The following is a 23155-nucleotide window of genomic DNA, read 5'->3' as shown; positions in this document are numbered from 1 at the left end:
AAAACTCTATAGTAGAATATTCCTGTATTTACATTAATAACTACGGTCCTCAACTATTTCCAAAATCAGTTATACATTTCCAATATTATTCTCCAGCTTTCCTCCAACTAACATCAGTCTTCCTAGACTACCTGTTTCAACTGCAATCACATCCATAAATCAACAGTGTTTATTACACTAATTATATTACCATTAAGTCCAACCATTACCACATATTTACATTTTACCTTATTAAACATTCTATATAAATCCAGTATCTTCTCCCCCTTCTCATCCCACATTCCATCTTCCACCAACCTATACTTCATAGTCTAACTCTTTGTAAGTCTATTCATTGTATTTAATTCATATCAGTGAGACCATACAATATTTGTCCTTTTGTGTCTGGCATTTGGGGTAGATTTTTTATAAGGTGTAAGGTAGGGATCCTCCATCATTCTTTTGCTAATGGAGATCCAATTTTCCCACTACCATTTGTAGAAAAGACTATTCTTTGCCCCCTTGTCAAAATCATTTGGTCATAAATGTAAAGGTTGACCTCTTTTTCTTTTTCTTTAAAGATTTGTTTTTTATTTATCCCCCCCCTCCCATTGTCTGCTTTCTCTGTCCATTCACTGTGTATTCTTCTGTGTCCGCTTGCATTTTTGTCAGTAGCACTGGGAATCTGTGTCTCTTTTTGTTGCATCATCTTGTTGCGTCAGCTCTCCATATGTGTGGGGCCACTCCTGGGCAGGCTGCACTTTTTTTGCACAGGGTGGCTCTCCTTGAGGGGCGCACTCCTTGCGCGTGGGACTCCCCTACATGGGGGACACACCTGTGTGGCAGTGCACTCCTTGCCTGCGTTAGCACTGTGCATGGGCCAGCTCACCACATGGATCAGGATACCCTGGGTTTGAACTCTGGAACTCCAATATGGTAGGCAGACGCTCTATCAGTTGAGCTAAATCTGCTTCCCAGGGTTGATTTCTGAGTTCACAATTTGATTCCATTGGTCAATATGTTTATCCTAGTGCCAGTTCTATGCTGTTTTGATTACTGTGCTTTGTAATAAGTTTTAAGATTAGGAAGTGTGAGTCTTCCAACTTTATTCATTTTTAAAATGGCTTTGGCTATTCAGGGCCTGTGGTGGTTTTGAAGCTTTATGTACCCAGAAAAACATGCTCCTAAACTTGACCCATTCTTGTGGGTGTGCTTTTTGATGAGGTTACTTCATTTATGGTGTAGCCCACCACAATCAGGATGGCTCTTAATCCTATTACTGGATTCCTTTATAAGTATAATGAAATTTGAACAACAGAAAGAAAGCCACAGGAAGCAAAAAAGCTGAACATCAATGGAACTGGAAGATAAGGGAGAGACCAGGATATGCTAACCATGTGCCTTGCTGTGTGACAAGCTAAGGACCAAAGATGACTAGCAGCCAGTCCCAGGACATCACAGTCTTTGGGAAGAAAGCATTGCCTTCATGTCACCATAAGAGGACCTTTTCCCAGTCTCAAATCAGTAATTGATGATTTGGAAAATTCTGAGCATATTTAGAACAGGGCTCCATAAGAGGGTTTAAATGAGCATGTAACTAGCCAGTAATTTCCATGAAGTCAGGATTACAAATGCATTTATACATCTTCTTATTGAGTTGTCCCCTTTACCAATATGTAATATTCGTCTTTGTGTGTCCTGACTGTTTTGACTTAAAGTCCGTTTTATCTGATATTAGTATAGCTACCCCAGCTCTCTTTTGGTTACTGCTTGAGGGTATTTTTACCCCTCCTTTCTCTTTCAGTATACTGTGTATCTTTTAATTTAAAGTGAGTCTCTTGCAGGTAGCATATAGTTGGATCATGCTTTTTGTCCATTCTGGCAATCCCTGCCTTTATTCTAGAGAGTTTAATCTATTTATATTTCAAGTCACTATTGATACAGCAAGACCTTCTGCCATTTTGCTTTTAGTCCTTATAAGTCATCCCTTATTTGTCCTTCAAGTCTTCTGTTACTGCATACTTTTATATTTATTTGCTTTTTTTATTGTACCACATTGAGTATTTTCTCATTTATTTCTGTAAACACATGCATATGCACGCACACACACATATATGTACTTTTTTTTTGAGGTACCAGAGCTGAGGATTGAACCTGGAACCTCATATGTGGGAAGCTGGCACTCAACCACTGAGTCACATCAGCCCAAGTTGGGTTTTTTTGTTTGTTTGCTGGTTTGCTTTTTTGCTTCTAAAGAGGCACCAGGAACTAAATCTGGGACCTCCCATGTGGGAAGCAGTTTCTCAACCACTTGAACCACAACCGCTCCCCTGGATATATTTTTCATGCTTCCCTTGTAGTTGCAATGGGGCTCAGATGTAACATCCTAAATATATAACACTCATGTTGGTTTGATACCAACTTGACTTCATCAGCATACACATACGGTTTCCATATACCCCTGTTGCACCATCTGTTTTTCTACTTGTTGCCAACTATATATTTGTATATTTTATGTCCAAAACAATTGATTTATCATTGTTTTTTATGCATTTGCATTTTAGCACTTGCTGGAAATAAGAAATGGAGTCACATACCAAAGAAATGCAATACAGTAGTACTGGCATTTATAATTACCTATATAGTTAATGGGAGGTGAAGGAAAATATAGAGAAAGTACTAAAGAATATCAGGAAAACACTGAATGAACAATATAAGGGCGTAAGTAAAGAGACAGAATTTTTAAAAAGAATCAAACAGAACTACCTTTTACTGGAGGTCTTTATTTGTTTATGTGACTTGGAATCACTTGGTCTAATGTCCTTTCCTTTCAGTCTGATGATCTTCTTTTAGCATTGCTTGTAGGGCACATCTAGTGGCAGTGAACTTCCCTCTGCTTTTGTTTATCTGGGAATGTCTTACCCTCTTCCTCATTCTTGAAAGAAAGCCTTGCTGGATATGAAATTCTTTGCTGTCAAATGTTTTCTTTCAGCACTTTAAATATTTCAACCAAAACCTTCTTACTTCCATGGTTTCTCAATAGAAATCAGCACTCAATCTAATTAGGACTCCCATGTACATAACATGTTGCTTTTCTCTTACATCTTTCTGAACTAAACCCTTGTCCATTGAATTTGCATGTTAAATACATGATGAGGTATATTTTTCTTTGTTTCTTCCAAATGGTGTTCTCTGGGTTTCTTGGGTGTGCATATTCACATCTTTTGCTATGTTTGGGAAGTTCTAAGTCATTCTTTGATTATACCTTCAGCACCTTTCTTTTTTCTCATTCTGTGACTCCCATAATGCCTATATTGGTATATTTGGTGCTATTCCAGAGGTCTCTTAGGTAATTTTCATGTTTTATAAATCTTTTCCTTTTCTGTTTCTTAGCCTCCTCATTTCAAGCATCTTTCTTCAAGTGCACTGATTTCTTTTTTTCTATCAACTCCAGTCTGCTGTTCAAACACTCCTGGGAATTTCTCAACTCCTTTTTAAAATTTCTTGCTTTCCTTAGACTCTCATATTGTTCATTCATTGTTTTTCTGATATCCTTTAGTATTTTCTCTATATTTTCCTTCTTCTTCTTGAGCATTTTTTAAAAAGTCTGTTCAGTATGTCCACAGTTTGGTCTTCTTCATTAGTGTTTTTTGAATTTTTATCATCCTTTTGATCATATCCTGTTGCTTTCTTTGTCTTGTACACTTTTATTGCACATGATACATTTAATATTTAATACATTTAATACATATTAATACATTTAATATTTTAAAATGTTAACTCTGGGATTTACTTCCTCGGATATCTGTTTCTTTATTTTGTAACTAGATTTTCTTGAGTTTCATCTCTCCTATCAGGGAAGTCCACCCAAGATGAATGCAAAGTGTTCTCCTGTCTTTTCAAGCTTTGTGTCTTGTCCTGAGCTTGTGCCTTGTCCTGGGCTTGTACTTCTTAGTTGCTGTATTAGTCAGCTAAAGGGGTGCTGATGCAAAATACCAGAAATCAGTTGGTTTTTATAAAGGGTATTTGGGGTAGGAGCTTACAGATGCCGGGCCATAAAGCATAAGTTACTTCCGTTACCAATGTCTATTTTCACGTGTTGGAGCAAGATGGCTGTTGATGTCTGTGAGGGTTCAGGCTTCCTGGGTTCCTCTTTTCCAGGGTCTTGCTTCTCTCTGGGTTCAAGTTTCCTTTCTTTCTGGGGCTGGCTTCTCTTTCCTCTGTGAGCTTACTTCCTGGGGCTCCAGTTTAAGGCTTCAGCATCAGACTCCAACATCAAAACTCCAACATCAAAAACCCTCAACTCTATCCTTTGTCACACCTTTTATCTGTGAGTCCCCACCCTCCAAGGAGCAGGGACTCAGTGCCCTAATGACATAGCCCAATCAAAGCCCTAATCATAATTCAATCACACCCAGGTACAGACCAGATTACAAACATAACTATTTTTGGAATTCATAACCATATCAAACTGCTACACTCCATCCTCTGAATTCCAAAAAGACATTACAATATTTGAAAAAAACCTTCAATCAGTAACAATGCAAGTACTGAATCATATCACAATCATTTTAAAGAAATACAGTTTGTCTTGGGGCAAAATCCTGTCTGCTATAAACCTCTGAAACTTACAAAACAATTTATCTGTTTCCAATATACAAATGGACAAAGGATAAACATTTTCCTTATGATAAGGAGAAATTGAGAGGGAAACATAAGTCATGGGTTCTCTACAGTTCAGTAAACCTGCAGGGCATCCTCTATTCAATTTCAGTCCAAGAGTCACTCTTAAGATGTTGGTTTCTTCTCCTTGGGGCCATATAGAGACCCACCCTTTCCACTGGCTTGCTCAATAGCCATATTCTTGGTTCAACCCTGGTCAGGCTTCTGGGTTTCGACCAAACTCCAGACCTTCCCTCCAAGAGTGCTGGGGTGATTGCCACACATTACCTGATTTTGGATTAGATTCTCAATGCCCTAGCACAGTGATATAAACATAACATTCCCCCTAACCTCTGGCATACAGGCTTAACCCTCTCAGAGCAATGAGTTGACCATCTGGCCTTCCCTAACCTTTGGAGGATAGGTCCACCCCTCTCAGTCCTGTGGGGTGCTGACCTTAACTGCCCTAATCCTTGGGGAATGTGCTCCACCCTCTCTATACCCTGGGGCAACAAAACTCTCCCAGAACATCAGGCAGGAAGAACACAACCCTCTTCAACTGCTGATGCAAACTCACCCTCTCTGTACACATGGGTGAGGTTTCTCTCTTGGCCCAAAGTGATATCTTATTTCCAGATTTCAGCTTCCATGGCTTTCCTCTTGAAGTCGTTTCTCCTTCAATCTCGCCGTTCCATGTTTCTTTTATTCCAGGCTGACAGTGGTTTTGTTCATACAGCTCTCTCAAAAAGTCTGTTGGTTTAGCATGCAGGAACCAGGGATCCAAGCCATCAGACAGTAAAACTTTCCACAAGTCTTCCCTAGATAACTGCATCTTCAATCTTGATTTACCAATTCCAAGTTTAGATAAGTCCTCAAATGGGGCACTTTCATCTGGGAGCTTGATTTCCAAAGGCTTGGAACTTCTGGATTCAGTCTCTGTTTTCCTTGTGTCAAACAGTTCAGTCCTTAGCTTATCTCTCTCATCCAGGGTTTTGCTGTAAGCTGCAAGCAGAAGCCAAGCTGCATTCTCTGGGTTTACTTTGGAAAGTTCTTCAGCTAAATGCCCAGGCTTGCCATTTTCAAATTTTGCCTTCCGTACATCAGGAGTTAATCTTGCTAAGTTCTCTGCAACTTTAAAACATGAATTGCCTTTCCTCCAGTTTCCAATAATAGTTTCATCATTTACTTCTACAGCATCATAAAAACTCTCTTTAGCATCCATATTGCTATCAATAGTCTCCTCAAAGCTATCTAGGCTTTTTCCATCAAGCATCTCACAATTCCTCCAAAAATATCCCTTACCCATTTATAAAACCATTCCAGCATTTCGTTGCAAAAGCACTTCCCCACTCCTTAGTACCAAATTCTTTATTAGTCAGCCAAAGGGGTACTGATGCAAAATACCAGAAATCAGTTGTTTTTATAAAGGGTATTTATTTGGGGTAGAAGCTTACAGATGCTGGGCCATAAAGCACAAGTTACTTCCCTCACCAAAGTCTATTTTCATGTGTTGGAACAAGATGGCTGTCGACGTCTGTGAGGGTTCAGGCTTCCTGGTCCTCCCTTCCAGGGTCTTGCTTCTCTCTGGGTTCAAAGTTCCTTTCTTTCTGGGGCTGGCTTCTCTTTCTTCTGTGAGCTTACTTTCTGGGGCTCCAGCTTAAGGCTTCAGCATCAAACTCCAACATCAAAAACCCTCAGCTCTGTCCTTTGCCATGTCTTTTATCTATGAGTCCCCACCCACCAAGGGGCAGGGACTCAATGCCCTAATGACATGGCCCAATCAGAGCCCTAATCATAATTCAATCACACCCAGCTACAGACCAGATTACAAACATAATCCAATATCTATGTTTGGAATTCATAACCGTATCAAACTGTTAGAGTTGCTTTGGAATTCCTCTGTTTACAGGAGTTTGAATACACCCTCTATTTTCCAGGAGACAGATCTTATCTCTCTTTGCAGTGTTTAAAGCAGGTTATCCTTTGTCCCATGTTGTCTGCCTCAATAGTTTTTACACTGCTTTAGTTTTTGTCTCAATTTGCTTTCCTCTGAGGGGCAAATATGGGGGTGGGGGTGCAGGCACTGTGGAGAGGAGTTTCCAAAGTCATTCATTCTTAATGGGCCCAAGGCTAAGGACCCAAAAGGGAGGAGACTGACTCCGCACTGCCCTATGGACGGGATCTGGAAGGGTACCAGGGGCTTCTTCCACAGCTCCCCAAAGGAGCAGATTCTTGACCTTCCCAGCAAATGAACTCCTTGAACTTGAACACTCTTGCGGAAGTATAAGGTCTTTAAGTCTGCTCAGCTGCCCAGGGCAGGTTGGAACAGTGGCCATCAGTGAACTGAAATCACTAATCCAAAGCCATGATCAGCAATCAGCCATACCCTCCCTTAATCTAGGGGAAGTGGACTTTTTCGTCTCTTTCAGTCACCAGCGATCTAGCCAGAGGCTGGTGCCCAAGGTCGCCTGCTGCAAGAGTGGAGGATCGGCACTGGTAACTGCCAGGCAGAGAGGACAGTTTTCTAGTCTTCACCATAATTTACCAGCCTCTTCCTCCCACTCTTCTGTGGATCCTGTACAGTGTTCTATTGGACTCCAGAAATTCAAAATAATTGTTTCATATAGTTCCTCCTGTTTAATAGTTGTTCTGGGTGGACAGACTTAATCCTGGATCTTCCTACTAGGCCATCATCTCACAATTTCCGATTCTTTTTCAGCAACTTTTTTCACTGTTGACCACTTCCTCATTCTTGAAGAACTTTTGCTAACTGGTTTAAGTATTTGGAAAAACTTGGGGAATAAACATAATATTTAATTTTTCCTATTTCTGTTTTCAGATATGCTCTGTCATCATTGGGCTGCATCTTCCTGAACATCTTGGCCCAATTTCATAACTTATCAGCCCACTTTCAATTTTATGATCCTATTTCAATTTCTGAGACTCAGTTTATTCATTTTTAAACATCAGTATCCTAGTCGATACAAAGCTCTTTCTTTTTCCTTCCCCAGCATTGACTAGAGCTGTGGCTCTGGCCCTGAGGATTGGAGAAGTTCTGCTAGTATTATCTGGTGCTTATATTTTGTATCTCTCCTTTTTCCCAGTTCTACCTCTTTTGGTGTGGGAAGGATAGAAAAAGACAGACAACTCCTTACTTCAAGGAACCCTGCATTCCTCTATGACTCCAGTTTCTTCCCTGTCCTCTCCCTTGTAATAAATGACCCTTCATAGGCATTATCCTAGATTTTACTCTTAATCCACACAACCCCAAATCGATTTATCAGCAAGTCTTATCAGCTCTACATTCAAAACATGTTATATACTTTGATGCATCATCTTCTCCATTAAACAAACAAACCAACCCAGAGTAACTCCCCTTGAGCAAACCTCTTAGCTTGACTACTGCTTTTTCACTGGTTTTTCATCTCCAATTCTTACCCCCATCACAGTCCATTCTCCACAAAAGATTTTCCTGTGATCTTTTAAAAACATAAATCAGAACATATTATATCCTTCCTTAAAACTCCCCCAATGGCTTTTAGTGGTGATGAGAATAAAATCCATACTGCTTATCATGACCTGTATGGTTCTACATGATCTTGTCCTTGCCAGCTGCTGCCTCATTTCACACCATTCTCTTTTCTTTCTTCTCTGCACTCTAGCATACTCACCTCCTACCTGTTCCTTCAACATGATTGCAGACAACTATCTTTGCTGTTCCCACTACCCTGAAACTTCTTTTTTAAGGTCTTTGCATGGATCTTTGTCAGGTCTCTGTTCAAATATCATGTCTTTAAAGCAGCTTTCACTGACTGCCATGCTTTTAATAGCTGCTGCTACTGCCATCTCCATAACATCCCAGGCAGTGTTTTCATATTAACTAATTATTATCATATTCTTTGCTATACCCTCCTATCAAATGTAAACATGTCATGTGGTTAGGGATCTTATCCATCTTTTTCACAAATGTATTCCCAGAGTGTGACATGTAGTAGACATTTGTTATTTGTTAACAAACAACATAAATATTTGTTAATAGACTATATAATGAATGAATGGTATAAAATGTAAGGAATAGAGTGCTGGGTAGTATAAAGTTGAAAACTCAATTAACCAGAATGCTCAGAAATTAGGAATATATAACTGAATTTTCAGCTTCTTTTTTTTTTTAAGATTTATTTTTATTTCTCTCCCCTCCCCACCCCCGCCTCACCCCAGTTGTCTGTTCTCTGTGTCCATTTGCTGCATGTTCTTCTTTGTCCACTTCTGTTTTTGTCTGTGTTTCTTTTTGTTGTGCCATTTTGTGTCAGCTCTCCGTGTGTGCGGCGCCATTCCTTAGCATGCTGTACTTTCTTTCGACCTGGGTGGCTCTCCTTATGGGGCACACTCCTTGCATGTGGGGCTCCCCTACGCGGGGACACCCCTCTGTGGCACGGCACTCCTTGCTCGCAGCAGCACTGTGCATGAGCCAGCTGCACATGGGTCAAGGAGGCCCAGGGTTTGAACCGTGGACCTCCCATGTGGTAGACAGATGCTCTATCCACTGGGCCAAATCCGCTTCCCTCAGCTTCTTTAAGATAGTTGTTGAAATGTTCTCAAAGGACCTTACAACTATTCTAATAGCTTAATAAATGGTATATATTAACAACAATGAAGCTGTTTTGATGACATAAGTAATAAAGATAATTAGCATAATGGAATATCATGACATTTATATACATGGAAAAGAGAAAACTGAATTCACCATCATGACCTAGAATATGTATACTTCTAACACCAAAAATGATACTATGAGTGGATTTATTTGTGATGATTCTTCATCTACAAGATATTTAGGTTTTTAATGTTTCTTATTATGGACATTTCAATATCAGTAGGATAAGAATAATACTGAACTTTTTGATACTAATTTATGACTTTAAGAATTCAAGGTTAAGTAACAGATAAAAACTTTCTTATAAAATTTCAGTATCCAAAAACCTTAAACACACAAAAAGTAAAAGTAAAAATTTGATAAAAATTCACCAGCTGTAACCCAACAAGAAAAAGTGCTACATAATAAATGTATTAGACTAAGAAAAACTGGCGATCAAGGACTAAACAGATGTTATGATGATGCATTGGTAAGATTCTTAGAATTCTCATTGGTACCTCTAAATCTGGTCAAATTTAAAAATAACTAAGGAGTTCTGAGTAACTGAGGTAATGGTCATTGTGATGCTTAGGCTAATGTGTTAACTCAACCAGGTAATGGTGCCCAGTTCCTTGGTCAAACAAGTACTGGTAATAGTAATACAAGGACATGTCACAGATTTTAATCATCCAAGAGTTGACTACATAGATGGCTTGTTACATCTGCAGATCAACTAAGGAGATTGCCACCAGCAATGAGTGCTGTCTCATCCAATCAGCTGAAGGCCTTAAAAGGAGAACTGATTTCAGCATTCAAAGAGAGAATCCCCATCTCTACATCAGATAGTCAGCATCTCCTGCGGAATTCAATGAGAACCTTCATCTAAGTCCCTGATTTGCATCCTGCCCTACAGAAGTTAGACTTGTGCATTTCCATGGGTTGTGTGAGACAATTTTATAAAATCTCATACTATTTAGAGGTATCTTTTGTCAGTTCTGTTTCCTTAGAGAATCCTAATACAGTCGTGAAGCAAAATATAACAATAAATTTAAAAAATATTAATATAGAGCCACAATAACAATAAAACCTCTAACTCACCTTTAGAAAGAGCAAGTCAATCAAAAGTGTGAAAATTGTAAAAAAGTAACCATATACAGGAAGATAGAAGTATATATGGGATGCAAAAAAAGCAGTGTTGGAAAGGGGTAATGTTTAGGGCAGAAGAAGGTTAAAAGGAAGGGAGAAAGCATTTCTGGAACCCATGTGCTGGGGAAAATTTTTAAGGGAATTTTTGGACTACATAAAACAAAAAGTCCAAATATTTTAAGAATATACATCCTTTCCTCCCAAGCACCCTTTTCTCTCCCACTTGTCCCTCCCTAAATAAAAGCTATAAAGTAAAGAAACCATACTCTGGTACACTGACAGAAGAGGGAGCCTATCCTTACAACCCAAAGATTTTCTCTTGTGTTTCTTATAAAAGTTTTATAGTTTTATGTTTTACATTTGAGTCTGTTATTCATTTTGAGTTAATTTTTGTATAGGTGTAGGTTGAAGTTCATTTTTTGCCTATGGATGTCCGAGTGTCCCAGAACCATTTGTTGAAAAGACTGTTTTTTCCCCCATGGATCTGATTTTTTTTTGTAAAAAATAAATTGGGAGGAGACTTCCAGGGAAGATGATGGAATAGGGAGCTTCAGTGCTGAGTACTTCCACCAAAATCACTATTAAACACAGAGGAACTGTCTAAAACAACCATTTGAAAACTCCAAATGCCAGCATTGAGGAAAGTGTGGGAGGAAGAGGCTAAGTTATGGTAAAGAACTATAAATTGTGCTCCCCAGGTGGGAGCTAATGGTGCCCATCCCTCACTCTCATGGAAGGCTGCTGTGGGGTCTAGTCCCTGGCTAGCAGCTGGTGACAGAAAGAGACATAAAAATCATCTTTGGCAAGAACAGGAGGTGTGCATAGCCAATCCCATACCACGGCTTTCGATCAGTGAATTTAGATTGCTGGGTCCTGGCTGTGGGCAGGTATTATTAATTCAACCCACCTGGACAAAGGTGGCAGCAGGCACTCTTTTAGCACTGCCTGGACAGGGGTTAAGGCAGTGAAGATTTAAATATGCAGGGCTTCCTCAGAGCTGCAGGGAAAAGTTAGCTGAAGTGCTGCATTTGCTAGACAGGCCAGTAAAGCTCTCCTTTGCGGAGCCATCAGGAAAGTTTTTGCTGCCCTTATTGACACCCTACATAGGGCAGTTTGGAGGCAGTCTGAGCCCCGTTTGTGAGACCCTGCCTCTGTTTTGGCAGGGAAAGACCAAATTGATAATATACTACCCAGGGTGACCCTTTTCCCAGAAGTTGCCCTCCAGGTAAAGCAAAGTGAGACAAGGAAATGTGGTCTGGGACAAAGGCCTGCTGGCTTCAGATACAAGGTAGAAAGAGGGTTATCCCCTGAGAAACAGGGAAGACACCAAACAAGGGAACTCCAAAACAAGTAATAAGCAAAAGCCCAAGACAAAACAGAGGCCCAGTATGACAGGGAAAACTGCACAGTGCATTCACCTTGGGCAGAACTTCCTGAAAGGAGGGTTAAATTTCATGAGTATTTTTGTCTTATCATCAGCTGATTATAAAACCAAGAGATAACATTTTATTTTATTTTATTTTTTTTCATGTTAATGAATTTAATTATTGTATATGAGATTTTCTTAGATCAATAGGGCTCTGGGCATAAAATACGCCACTTCTTCATTTCATATCAAATTATCACACAACTCATTGCTTTTTGAGACTCTGGTTACTTTTACAGTTTAATTTGCAAACAGAATTTTTATAACAAATTGTTTTTAACCAAATCATATCTTGAAAACTGTTTATATAGAAAACCCAGGGAATAAAGTAAACTGCTCACTGTGGAAGGCCTTAAATTACATTATTTCAGTAGAAAATACAGGAGGTAGAAGATAACTGAAAAGACAAATGCAACATTAGATTAAAATCTATAGCTCCTGTAGCTACTTAAAACATGGTTTTAGAAACTAAACCCAACATTTTCAGTAACCATAGAAACAATTAAAATAAAATTTGCCATGAAAGCCCTTATATCATGCTTGATATAGGGAGGTAGGAAGATATAAGAACTAGGACACATGAGACATGACATTTTATCTACAACTCCTGTTTGCTTTACTGAGGGTGTAGTTTCAAAATTCAGTCCCCTTCTTCAGCTTCAGACTCAGATTCTTCTTCAGCATTTTTGAGCCACTCTACAAACTTTTTCATTTGCTCAAGGAAGACACTTTTCCCCTTTGCAACATGTGCATCTTTATACCACTTCAGAATGGGCTCTTCACTCAGGACTTCAGCTTTATAAAAAAGCACCACTATTTTCTGGAAGGCTTTCATGAAATGAATGTTGTCATAACAATACTCCTGAATCTTCAGTAGCAGAGTCAGCTCAGACTGACCTTGAGTAGTAAAGGCAGCAAGTAGAGGGCTGTATTGCTTCAAGTGCTTGATGGCTTGCTCTGCTACAAGCTCCTCTTTTTTGTTCCATTCCACAGTGCTCATTACACTTGACCAGACTATTCCAATGACAACTGGTTCTGGGATGTTGTTTTTTTTCATCTCCTCCTTGACATATAAAATGATATCCTTAAACGGATCACCACGTGACATCTGTTCTTGAAGTTCTTTCTGGAGGTCCTTACGAGCTCCTATGGTTTGCTGATTGCGAACATACTGAGAAAGCTCTTTCAAGCCTGCCTCAGTAAAATACTTTGTGAAGTGTTCGACACTTTGCTTATTTGCAGGAAAAAGTTCCATCAGTCTGTTATCCATGCTAACTTTCCGAAGACTTGCAGCTACTGCATTGATATCTTTTTCATTTATCCATGATTTAAAGAGCTTTACAGCAAAAGCTGCAGAAACTCCTTCTTTAACCAAATTCTCATTATAAAGGCTATTAAGAATGGATGCATTAAGTGTCCCATTAGCCAGAAATACACCAGTCAACATAGCCAGCTTGTTCCTTTCTGACTCTGAAAAACCCTTTAAGAACAGCAGCAGCTTTTTAACTTCATCTTCAAAACCTTTCTCCAGGTATTTGTAGCGCCTGATTAACTTGTTAAAAACCTGAGCAAATGCTTGCATGGTCTCTAAGTCTTCTTGTGCTGCAAACACACAGACATCTGTACGCATCATGTCATCTGCCAATGTACCACCTGGGGCCAGCATTCCACCGGCCACCAAAATGTCAAAGAGTGTTTCTGCATATCGGCGGTAATCAAGTTTTGCTCCAGAAGCATCAAGAAACTTTGCTACTGCTTCCAAATCAGTACCAGTTTCAGTTAAGCCTTGAATAATACAGTCCTGAAACTGAGTAGGGTCAAACCTCTCTTTTTCATCTCTTTTCCTAGTTTTAAAACGCTGGCCTGATAGCGTTGGCTTTTGCTGCTTTTGATTATTCATAAAAGACACCCGAATTTAAGGCGAAGAGGAAAGAGCCAGAAATCCCCGAGGTGGCGGCAACTGCGGCGGTGTCTCCTCTCTAGAGTTAACATTTTAAAATATTAAAATGTACCATGTGGGAAAGCGGAGGTTGAAAGAAACACCTCCATGGAAATGGATGCCGATGAGTGCCATCTTCTGGCCTGCCAGTCAATTGCAAGGAGAAAAATTGCTTTTAGGTCTCTCTTTAGCCTCACCCCTGGGAGAAACTGTCTGCGCCCTATTAGTGAGTCCTGACCCAATTTTGATAACATATAATGGGGAAATTTAAAAACTTAGAATAAGTTGAACCAAAAATCAAAGGAGAGCTGTGAAAAAAAACCCACTAGACCAGAGAGAGAAATTGACAGTCAGAGCAAATTCACCAACATATTCAGATGCCTACATATCAGCAAAAAATTACAAGCCATACCAGGAAACAGGAAGACATGGCCCAGCCAAAGGAACAAAGCAAATTTCCTGACAAGATACAGGATTTAAGACAACCAATCAACGATAATCACAGAAATCTCCTGAATCATTTCAAAGAACTAACAGAAATACAACTAAAGAGATAAAAGATATTAAGACGACTTTGGATAAGCAATAATGAACAACTTGAAAGCATGCAAAGAAAAGTAACAGAGCTTATGGGAATGAAGAACACGATGGATGAGGTTAAAAATACATTAGAGGGAAATGGATTTGGCCCAGTGGATAGGGTGTCTGCCTACCACATGGGAGGTCCAAGGTTCAAACCCAGGGCCTCCTGACCCATGTGATGAGCTGGCCCAGGCGCAGTGCTGATGCATGCAAGGAGTGCTGTGCAATGCCGGGGTGTCCCCTGCGTAGGGAAGCCCCACGCGCAAGGAGTGTGCCCCATAAGGAGAGCTGCCCAGTGCGAAAAAGTGCAGCCTGCCCAGGAATGGTGCCACACACACAGATAGCTGATGCAGCAGGATGACACAACAAAAAGAGATGCAGATTCCTGACAAGAATACGGATGGACACAGAAGAATACACAGCGAATGGACACAGAGAGCAGACAGCTGGGAGGAGGGACGGGGAGAGAAATAAATAAATAATAAATCTTTAAAAAAAAATACATTAGAGGTGGGAGCAGATGTAGCTCAAGTGGTTGAGTGGCTACTTGCCATGTGTGAGGTCCCGGGTTCAATTCCCAGTACCTCCTAAAAACCAACAAAAAATGAAGAAGCCAGCTCTCACTGGGGAGTGGATGTAGCTCAGTGGTTGAGCATCTGGTTCCCTGTATGAGATCCTGGGTTCACTCTCTGGTACCTCCTAAATATAAATAAATCAATAAGTAAATAGGCACATAATAGCAAATTTGAATTGCTCAAAGACAGAATGAGTGATTTTCAGGACAGACTATCCAAACTGGAAAAGACAGGAGAACAGACAGGGAAAGGTATGGAAAAAAATGGAAATGATTCTCAGGTAATTGAACCACAACACAAAACGCACAAACATTTGCATTATCAGTATACCAGAAGGAGAAGAGAATGGAAAAGGAGCAGAAAGAATATTTGAAGAAATAATTACTGAGAACTTCACAACCCTTATGAAAGACATAAATATCAATATCCAAGAAGGACAGCACACCCCAAAAAGAATAAATTCTTCAGTGGCTCAGGTGACTGGGCTCCCACCTACCACTTGTGAGGTTTCTGGTTCAGCTCCTGGTACCTCCTGAAGAAGACAGTGAGCCGGCATGACAGGCTGATGTGGCAAGCTGACACAAGAGACACAAGAAGAAAAAGCATGATGAAAGACACAACAAAGCAGGGAGCAGAGGTTCCTGGTGCCTCCTAAAGAAGACAGCGAGCTGACGCGATGGGTAGGCATGGTGAGCTAGCGCAACAAGATGACACAACAAGAGATGCACGAGGAACAAAGCAGGGAGTGGATGTGGCTCAGGTGACTAGGCACTTCCCTCCCACGCTGGAGGTCCCAGATTCAGCTCCCGGTGCCTCCTGGGAGACAGGGAATACAAACAGATACAGCAAGTGAAAAACAACAAAGGGGTGGGGAGAAATAAATTAAATAAATAATAGAGCTACTTCAAGACACCTGCTATTTACAAATGAAAAATACCAGAGATAAAAAGCAGCAAGAGAAAAGCAAAATATCACATACAAGAAAACCTCAATAAGATTAAGTGCCAACCAATCATCAGAAATCATGTAGGTGAGAAGAAAGTGGTATGATATGGTTTAAGGTACTGAAGGAGAAAAACTGCCAGCCAAGAATTCTATATCCAGAAAAACTTTCCTTCAAAAATGAGGGTGAATTTAAAGTCTTCACAGACAAACAAAAAAGAGAACATGTTACAAAAAGACCAGAGATACCAAAGGGAGGGCTGCAGCCTGAAAGGAAAAAAAAAACAAGATGAGAGACTTGGAGAAGAGTGTAGAAATGAAAATTATAGAGAAGGGTAAATTAAAGTGTTACAAGAAAGGCAATAGTAAGACATGACAATGAAAAGCCAAAGGACAAAATGGACGAAGTAATTAATAGCTTTACATTAATAACATTGAATGTTAATGGTTTGAACTCCCCAATCAAAAGACATAGATTGGGAAGCAGATGTAACTCAAGTGGTTGAGCACCTGCTAACCACCTATGAGGTCCTAGTTTGAATCCCCAGTACCTCGTGAAAACAAATGAAAAAAATCAATTCTCATTGGGAAGAAGATATAGCTCACTGGTTGAGCACCTACTTCCCACATATGAGGTCCTGAGTTCAATCACTGGTACCTCCTAAAATTTTTTTAAAAAGGCATAGACTGATACAATGGGTAAAAAAATATAAGCCATCTACATGCTGTCAACAAGAGACCTCAGATGTAAGGACACAACCAGGTTGAAAGTAAAAGGTTGGAAAAAGATAATTTCGTGCAAATAGTAACCAAAAAAGAGCTGGAGTAACAACACTAATATCAGATAAAATATATTTTAAATGCAAAAGAGGTATAAGGGATGAAGAAGGTCATTCTTTTCAAGTGCTCATGGGTCCTTCTCCAAGATAGATCATATATTGGGCCACAAACAGGTCTCAATAAATTTTATTTTATTTTATTTATTTATTTTTAAGTTTTATTTATTTATTTCTCTCTCCTTCTCCCAACCCCACCCCAGTTGTCTGCTCTCTGTGTCTATTTGCTGCGTCTTCTTTGTCCGCTTCTGTTGTTGTGAGCAGCACAGGGATCTGTGTTTCTTTTGTTGCGTCATCTTGTTGTGTCAGCTCTCCGTGTGTGCAGCACCATTCCTGGGCAGGCTTCACTTTCTTTCACACTGGGCGGCTCTCCTTATGGGACACACTCCTTTGAGCGTGGGACTCCCCTACACGGGGGACACCCCTGTGTGGCACAGCACTCCTTGTGCGCATCAGCACTGCGCATGGGCCAGCTCCACACGGGTCAAGGAGGCCCGGGGTTTGAACCATGGACCTCCCATGTGGTAGACGGACGCCCGAACCACTGGGCCAAGTCCATTTCTCTCTTATGTTTTTTAATGTAACATTTTGTGTGATCTATTTATTTTAAGAGACAATAATAAAAATAAAATAAATAAAAAGAATGCACAGGTAAGTGATTATACCAGATACCACTAATTATACACTTTGGATAGACTTTTACTTTATTAATATGTATCAATAAAATTGATTTGTTAAATAAATGTTCAGTAAAAGAGTACAAGACAGGGAAGTGGCTGTGGCTTAATCCACTGGGCTCCCGTATACCTTATGGGAGACCCTGGGTTCACGTCCCAAGGCATCCTTGTGAAGGCAGGCTGGCCCATGCCCGTGGAGAGCTGACGGTCTGCGTGACATCAGAGAAATGAAGGCCCTTATGCCCGCAGAGAGCTGGCACATCAAGATGACCCAAAAAAGGGAGACAAACAGACACAGAAGAACGCACAGTGAATGGACACAGAGAGCAGACAGCAAGCAAGCTGCAAGGGGCAGGGGGAGAATAAATAAATAAACAAATAAATCAAAAGAGTACAAGACGAACTAACAGGAAATGATGGGCCTTTGAAAGGAAGATAAAAATCCAGAAAATACCAACAGAGAAGACCAGACTGTGGACTTACTGGTCAAAGTCTTAAAAAATTCTCAAGGAGTTAAAGGAAAGTACAGAGAAAGAACTATAGGATATAAGGAGGACAATGAATGAACAGTATGAGTGTTTAAGTAAGGAGATAAGAAATTTTTAAAAAGGAAACAAAGAGAACTACTGGAGTTGAGAAATACAGTAACTGAAATGAAAAATGTCCAGGATGGTTTCAACAGCAGAGTGGAGCTGGCAGAAGGAAAATTCAGTAAACCTGAAAACAAGATGCTTGAAATGAGTCAGGCTGAGGAGCAGAAAGAAAAAAAGAAATATTAAAAGTAAAAATTGCCTTAGCTATCACACACCATGAAGTGCACCTTATATACATGTTATGGGAGTCCCAGAAGGAAAAGAAAGAGAAAATAGAGTAGATGGAACAGCCGAAGAAATAATGGAAGAGAACTTCTATAAGTTAGCAAAGGACATGAATAAGCACATCCAGAAATCCCAGAGAACACCACACAGGATAAATATGAAGAAAAATACAACCTGTCACATATTGATTACACTGTCAAATGTAAAGAGCAAGGAGAGATTTCTGAAAGAGGCAAGAGAAAAGCAACATGTTACATATTAATACAAAGAAGTCTCAATTAGATTTAGCACTGATTTCATATCAGAAACCCTGGAGGCAAGAAGGCAGTGAACTGAAATACTTAAAATGTTCAAGGAAAACCACCACCAGCTAAGAATTTTATATCCCAAGAGACTCCCTTTAAAAAATGACGGAGAGATTAAGACATTCTTAGATAACAAAAGCTGAGGGAGTACATCACTACTAGACCTGCCTTACAAGCAATGCTAAAGAGAGTTCTTCAGACTAAAACAGACAGACACTAGACCGAGGTTCAAAGCAGCATAATGAAATAAAGATCTGCAGTAAAGGTAACCAATTGGGTAAATGCCAGTATTTATTGTATTGTTTGGTATGTAACCCTACTTCATAGTTACTACAGGAGTTAAAATTCAAATACATAAAAAGCAGTGATAAATATATGTTTTTGGACATACAAGGTACAAAGATTTAAGTGGTAACAAGTACAAAAAAATGGGGGACAGGAGTATAGGAAAAGCATATGTGCATGCTATTGAAGTTACTTTTGTATTAAACCAAATATAATTGTTATATATTTAGGCTATTAAATTTTAGCCCATAATAACCACAAGGAAAACAGATGAAAAAAATATAACCAGGTAGAAATGAGAAGGCACTAAATATGGTTCAATATAAGAAAAAATAAATATAACAGGCTTTAACAGAAGTGAGGGAAAAAAAGGTATAAGACTTACAAAGGCTAAATAGCAAAATGGTAGAAGAGGGAAGCGGATTTAGCTCAATTGGTAACATGTCTGCCTACCACATAGGAGGTCCAGGGTTCAAACCCAGGGCCTCCTGACCCATGTGGTGAGCTGGCCCATGTACAGTGCTGATGCGCGCAAGGAGTGCCCTGCCATGAAGGGGTGTCCCCCATGTAGGGGAGCCCCACACGCAAGGAGAGCACCCCTCAAGGAGAGCTGCCCCGTGCGAAAAGCACAGCCCACCCAGGAGTGATGCTGCACGCATGGAGAGCTGATGCAGCAAGATGATGCAACAAAAAAGAGACACAGATTCCTGGTGATGCCAAGAATGCAAGCGGACACAGAAGAATATGCAGCAAATGGATACAAGAGAGCAGACAATGGGGGGTGAGGGGAGGGGGGAGAAATAAGTAAAAAATAAAATAAAACTTTAAAAAAAGTAAAAACAGCTATGAGGGACAAATAGGGTCCTTACACATTGATAAAAGGGACAGTTCAACGGGAAGATATAACAGTTATATATGCACCTAACAGCAGAACCCCAAAATATATGAAGCAAATACTGACAGAAATTGACCATTCTATATTAATAATAGGAGACTTTTAACATACTACTCTCAATAATGGATAGCACATCTAGTCAGAAGATCAATAAGGAAGTACAGAATTTCAATGATACACTAAATCAACTAGGTCAAACAGACATATAGAGAACACTGCACCCAACAAAAACAGAATAAGCCTTCTTCTCAAATGCACATGGATTATTCTCCAGGATAAACCTGGGTTGAGTCACAAAAAAAGTCTCAAAATTCATAAATATTGAAATCATACAGTGTATATATTCTCTGATCACAATGGAATGAAGCTAAAAATCAGTAACAGGGAGAAGGGAAAATTCACAAATATATGGAAATTAAACAACATACTCTTAAACAACCAGTGGGTTAAAGAGGAAATCAGAAGTGAAATTAGGAAATATTTTGCGGTGAATGAAGATGAAAACCAAACTGAGGGGATGCAGTGAAGTCAGTGCAGAGAGGGACATTTTCAGCTCTAAGTGCTTCCATTAAAAGGAAGAACAGGCGGCGGACCTGGCCCAGTGGTTAGGGCGTCCATGTACCACATGGGAGGTCCGCAGTTCAAACCCCGGGCCTCCTTGACCCGTGTGGAGTTGGCCCATGCACAGTGCTGATGCGCGCAAGGAGTGCCCTGCCACACAGGGGTGTCCCCCGTGTAGGGGAGCCCCACACACAAGGAGTGCGCCCCGTAAGGAGAGCCACCCAGTGCAAAAGAAAGTGAAGCCTGCCCAGGAATGGTGCTGCACATGGAGAGCTGACACAACAAGATGACACAACAAAAAGAAACACAGAATCCCGTGCCGCTGACAACAGAAGCAGACAAAGAAGATGACGCAGCAAATAGACACAGAGAACAGACAACCGGGGTGGGGGAGGGGAAGGGGAGAGAAATAAGTAAATAAATAAATCTTAAAAAAAAAAAAAAAAGGAAGAACAATTTCAATTACGAGACCTAACCTCAAAACTGGAAGAAGTAGAAAAAGGGGAGAAAACAAAATACAAGGCAAGAGAAGGAAGAAAATAACAAAGATTAAAGCAGAGATATATGAAATAAAGAGCAAAAATAAAATTAGAATCAACAAAATAAAAAATCGTTTCTTTGAAAAAAATCAACAAAATCAACAGACTGTTAGAGTGGCAAAAAAGACAGGATAGAAATAATGAAAATCAGAAATACAAAGGGAGATATTACTACCAACTCGCTGAAATAAAAAGGTGTATAACTGCACACTATGAACAACTGTATGCCCATAAGTTAGATAACCCAGATGAAATGGACAAATTCCTTCTAACACACAAACTACCTACACTGATTCAAGAAGAAACAGAAGATCTTAACAAACCAATTACTAATAAAAAGACTGAATCAGGACCTGTGTTAGACAACAGTTTCTTAGATTTTATACCCAAAGCAAAACAAACAGAAGAAAAAATAGACAAATGGACCCATCAAAATAAAAAACTTTTGCTTTTCAAAAGACTTACCATGAAAGTAAAAAGACAGCCTACACAAAGAGAATATATCTGGAAACCACATATCTGATAAAGGATTAATGTCCAGTATATATATATATATATATAAAGAAATCCTTCAATTTAACAAAAAGACAACCTAATTTTAAAAAGGGCAAAAGAATTTAACAGACTTCTCACCAAAGAAGATATACAAATGGCCAGAAAGTACATGGAAAGATGCTCAACATCATTAACCATCAGGGAAATGCAAATCAAAACTACAATGGGATGGCATTTCACACCCATTAGAATGGCTGCTTTAAAAAAAAAAAAGGGCGGGGGAGGGATAAAGCCCTGGAGAGGAGGTGGAGAAATAGAAACATTCACTGCTCATTGCAATTTAAAATAGTACAGCCCTGGTGAAGGACAATTTGGTGGTTCCTCAGAAAGCTAAGTATAGAACTGCAATATGGGGAAGCAGATGTGGCTCAAGCAATTAAGCTCCCGCCTACCACATGGGAAGTCTTGGGTTCAGTTGCCAGTGCTTCCTAAAGAGATACAAGGAGGAAGACACAATGAAAGACACACAAAGCGGGGAGTGGAGGCGACTCAAGCAATTAGGCGCCTCCCTCCCACATGGGAGGTCCTGGGTTTGGTTCCAGTGCCTTCAAAAAAGAAGATGAACATGCAATGAACAGATATAGCAAGTACAAACAATGAGAGGGGGAGGAAAAAGAAATAAAATCTTAAAAAAAAAAAAAAAGAAAAATGAATTGCAATATGACCAGGAATCACACTACCTAGAAAAATTGAAAGCAGGTGCTTGAACAGGTATTTGCACACCAGTGTTCATAGTGGCATTATTTTCAATTGTCAAAAGATAGAAGCAACCCAAGTTGATATCCATCAACTGCTGAATGGATAAATAAAATGTGTTATATACATACAATGGAATATTATTCAGCCATAAAAAGGAATTAAGTCCAGATACATGCAATAACACGTATGAACCTTGAAGACAATGTTGAGTGAAATAAGCCAGCCACAAAAGAACAAATACTTTGTGTTCTCACTGATGAGAATAGGCAAATTCATAGAGTCAGAATCTAGACTATAGACTACGAGGGTATGAGGTGGGGATAGGGAATGGGAAAGTAAGGCTTTTTTAAAGGTACAGAGTTCCTATGTGGAATGATGGAAATATTTTGGTATGGATGGTGGTAATGTTAGCACAACATTGTAAACACAGTTAACAGCACTTAAGTATATATCTAAATATGATTAAAAGGGGGAAATGTTAGATTGCATATAAGGTAACAATAAGTTTTCTTAAAAATCCATGGAACTACACTACACAATGTACCCTAAATTAAACTATGGACTTTAAATAATAAGACAATTATTAAAATGTGCTATCGTTGATTGTTAGCAGTGTTCCACACCAGTGCAAGGTTTTGGTAGTGGTGTGTTATATGGGAATCCTGTATTTTATGCATGACTGTCTGTAAACCCACAATTTCTCTAATAAAGAAAAAAGTTTCAATTGGGCATACTTGCATGGGTCTGATTTGAGGTTTCCCATTTTGATCCATTTATACAATAACACATTGCTCTGCTCTGAGCTGTTTTGAGTACTGTAGCCATATAGTAAATCTTTCTATTGGATGGACTGATTCCTTCCCTTAGTTTTTTGTTTGTTGTTGTTCGCTTAGTCCCAAAATTACTTTAGGTATTCTAGGACCTGTTCCTTTTTTTTTTTTAAAGATTTATTTTTTATTTATTTCTCTCCCCTTTGCCACCCCCCCCCCCCCAGTTGTCTGCTCTCTGTGTCCATTCGCTGTGTGTTCTTCTGTGTCTGCTTGTATTCTTGTCAGCAGTACCCGGAATCCGTGTCTCATTTTGTTGCACCATCTTGCTGCA

General features: G+C 39.6%; 1 protein-coding gene and 1 pseudogene across 16 annotated transcripts in view; one reads left to right on the top strand and one right to left on the bottom strand.

Annotated features, from left to right (window-relative positions):
• The window catches only part of RUNDC3B (RUN domain containing 3B), a 256564-nt gene that overhangs the window by 200528 nt on the left and 32881 nt on the right, over positions 1–23155 (top strand). For 4 of the 16 annotated variants that reach the window (XM_071215182.1, XM_058297054.1, XM_058297047.2 and 1 more), the window contains one exon: positions 10003–10777. The exons of 8 other annotated variants lie outside the window; for them this stretch is intronic. In XM_071215182.1, coding sequence (XP_071071283.1) covers positions 10003–10160 — 158 coding nt within the window. In that variant the 3' untranslated portion in view covers positions 10161–10777. Of the gene's footprint in view, positions 1–10002; positions 10778–23155 lie in introns of those variants that run through there. 4 more of the 16 variants (XM_058297058.2, XM_058297046.1, XM_058297055.2 and 1 more) reach the window with 1 other exon arrangement.
• Positions 12315–13822, bottom strand: LOC131273032 (eIF5-mimic protein 2 pseudogene; annotated as a pseudogene).

The sequence above is a fragment of the Dasypus novemcinctus genome, chromosome 5 (assembly GCF_030445035.2).
Source record: "Dasypus novemcinctus isolate mDasNov1 chromosome 5, mDasNov1.1.hap2, whole genome shotgun sequence".
Lineage (NCBI taxonomy): Eukaryota > Metazoa > Chordata > Mammalia > Cingulata > Dasypodidae > Dasypus > Dasypus novemcinctus.
This window is presented reverse-complemented; position numbering and strand designations above follow the sequence as displayed.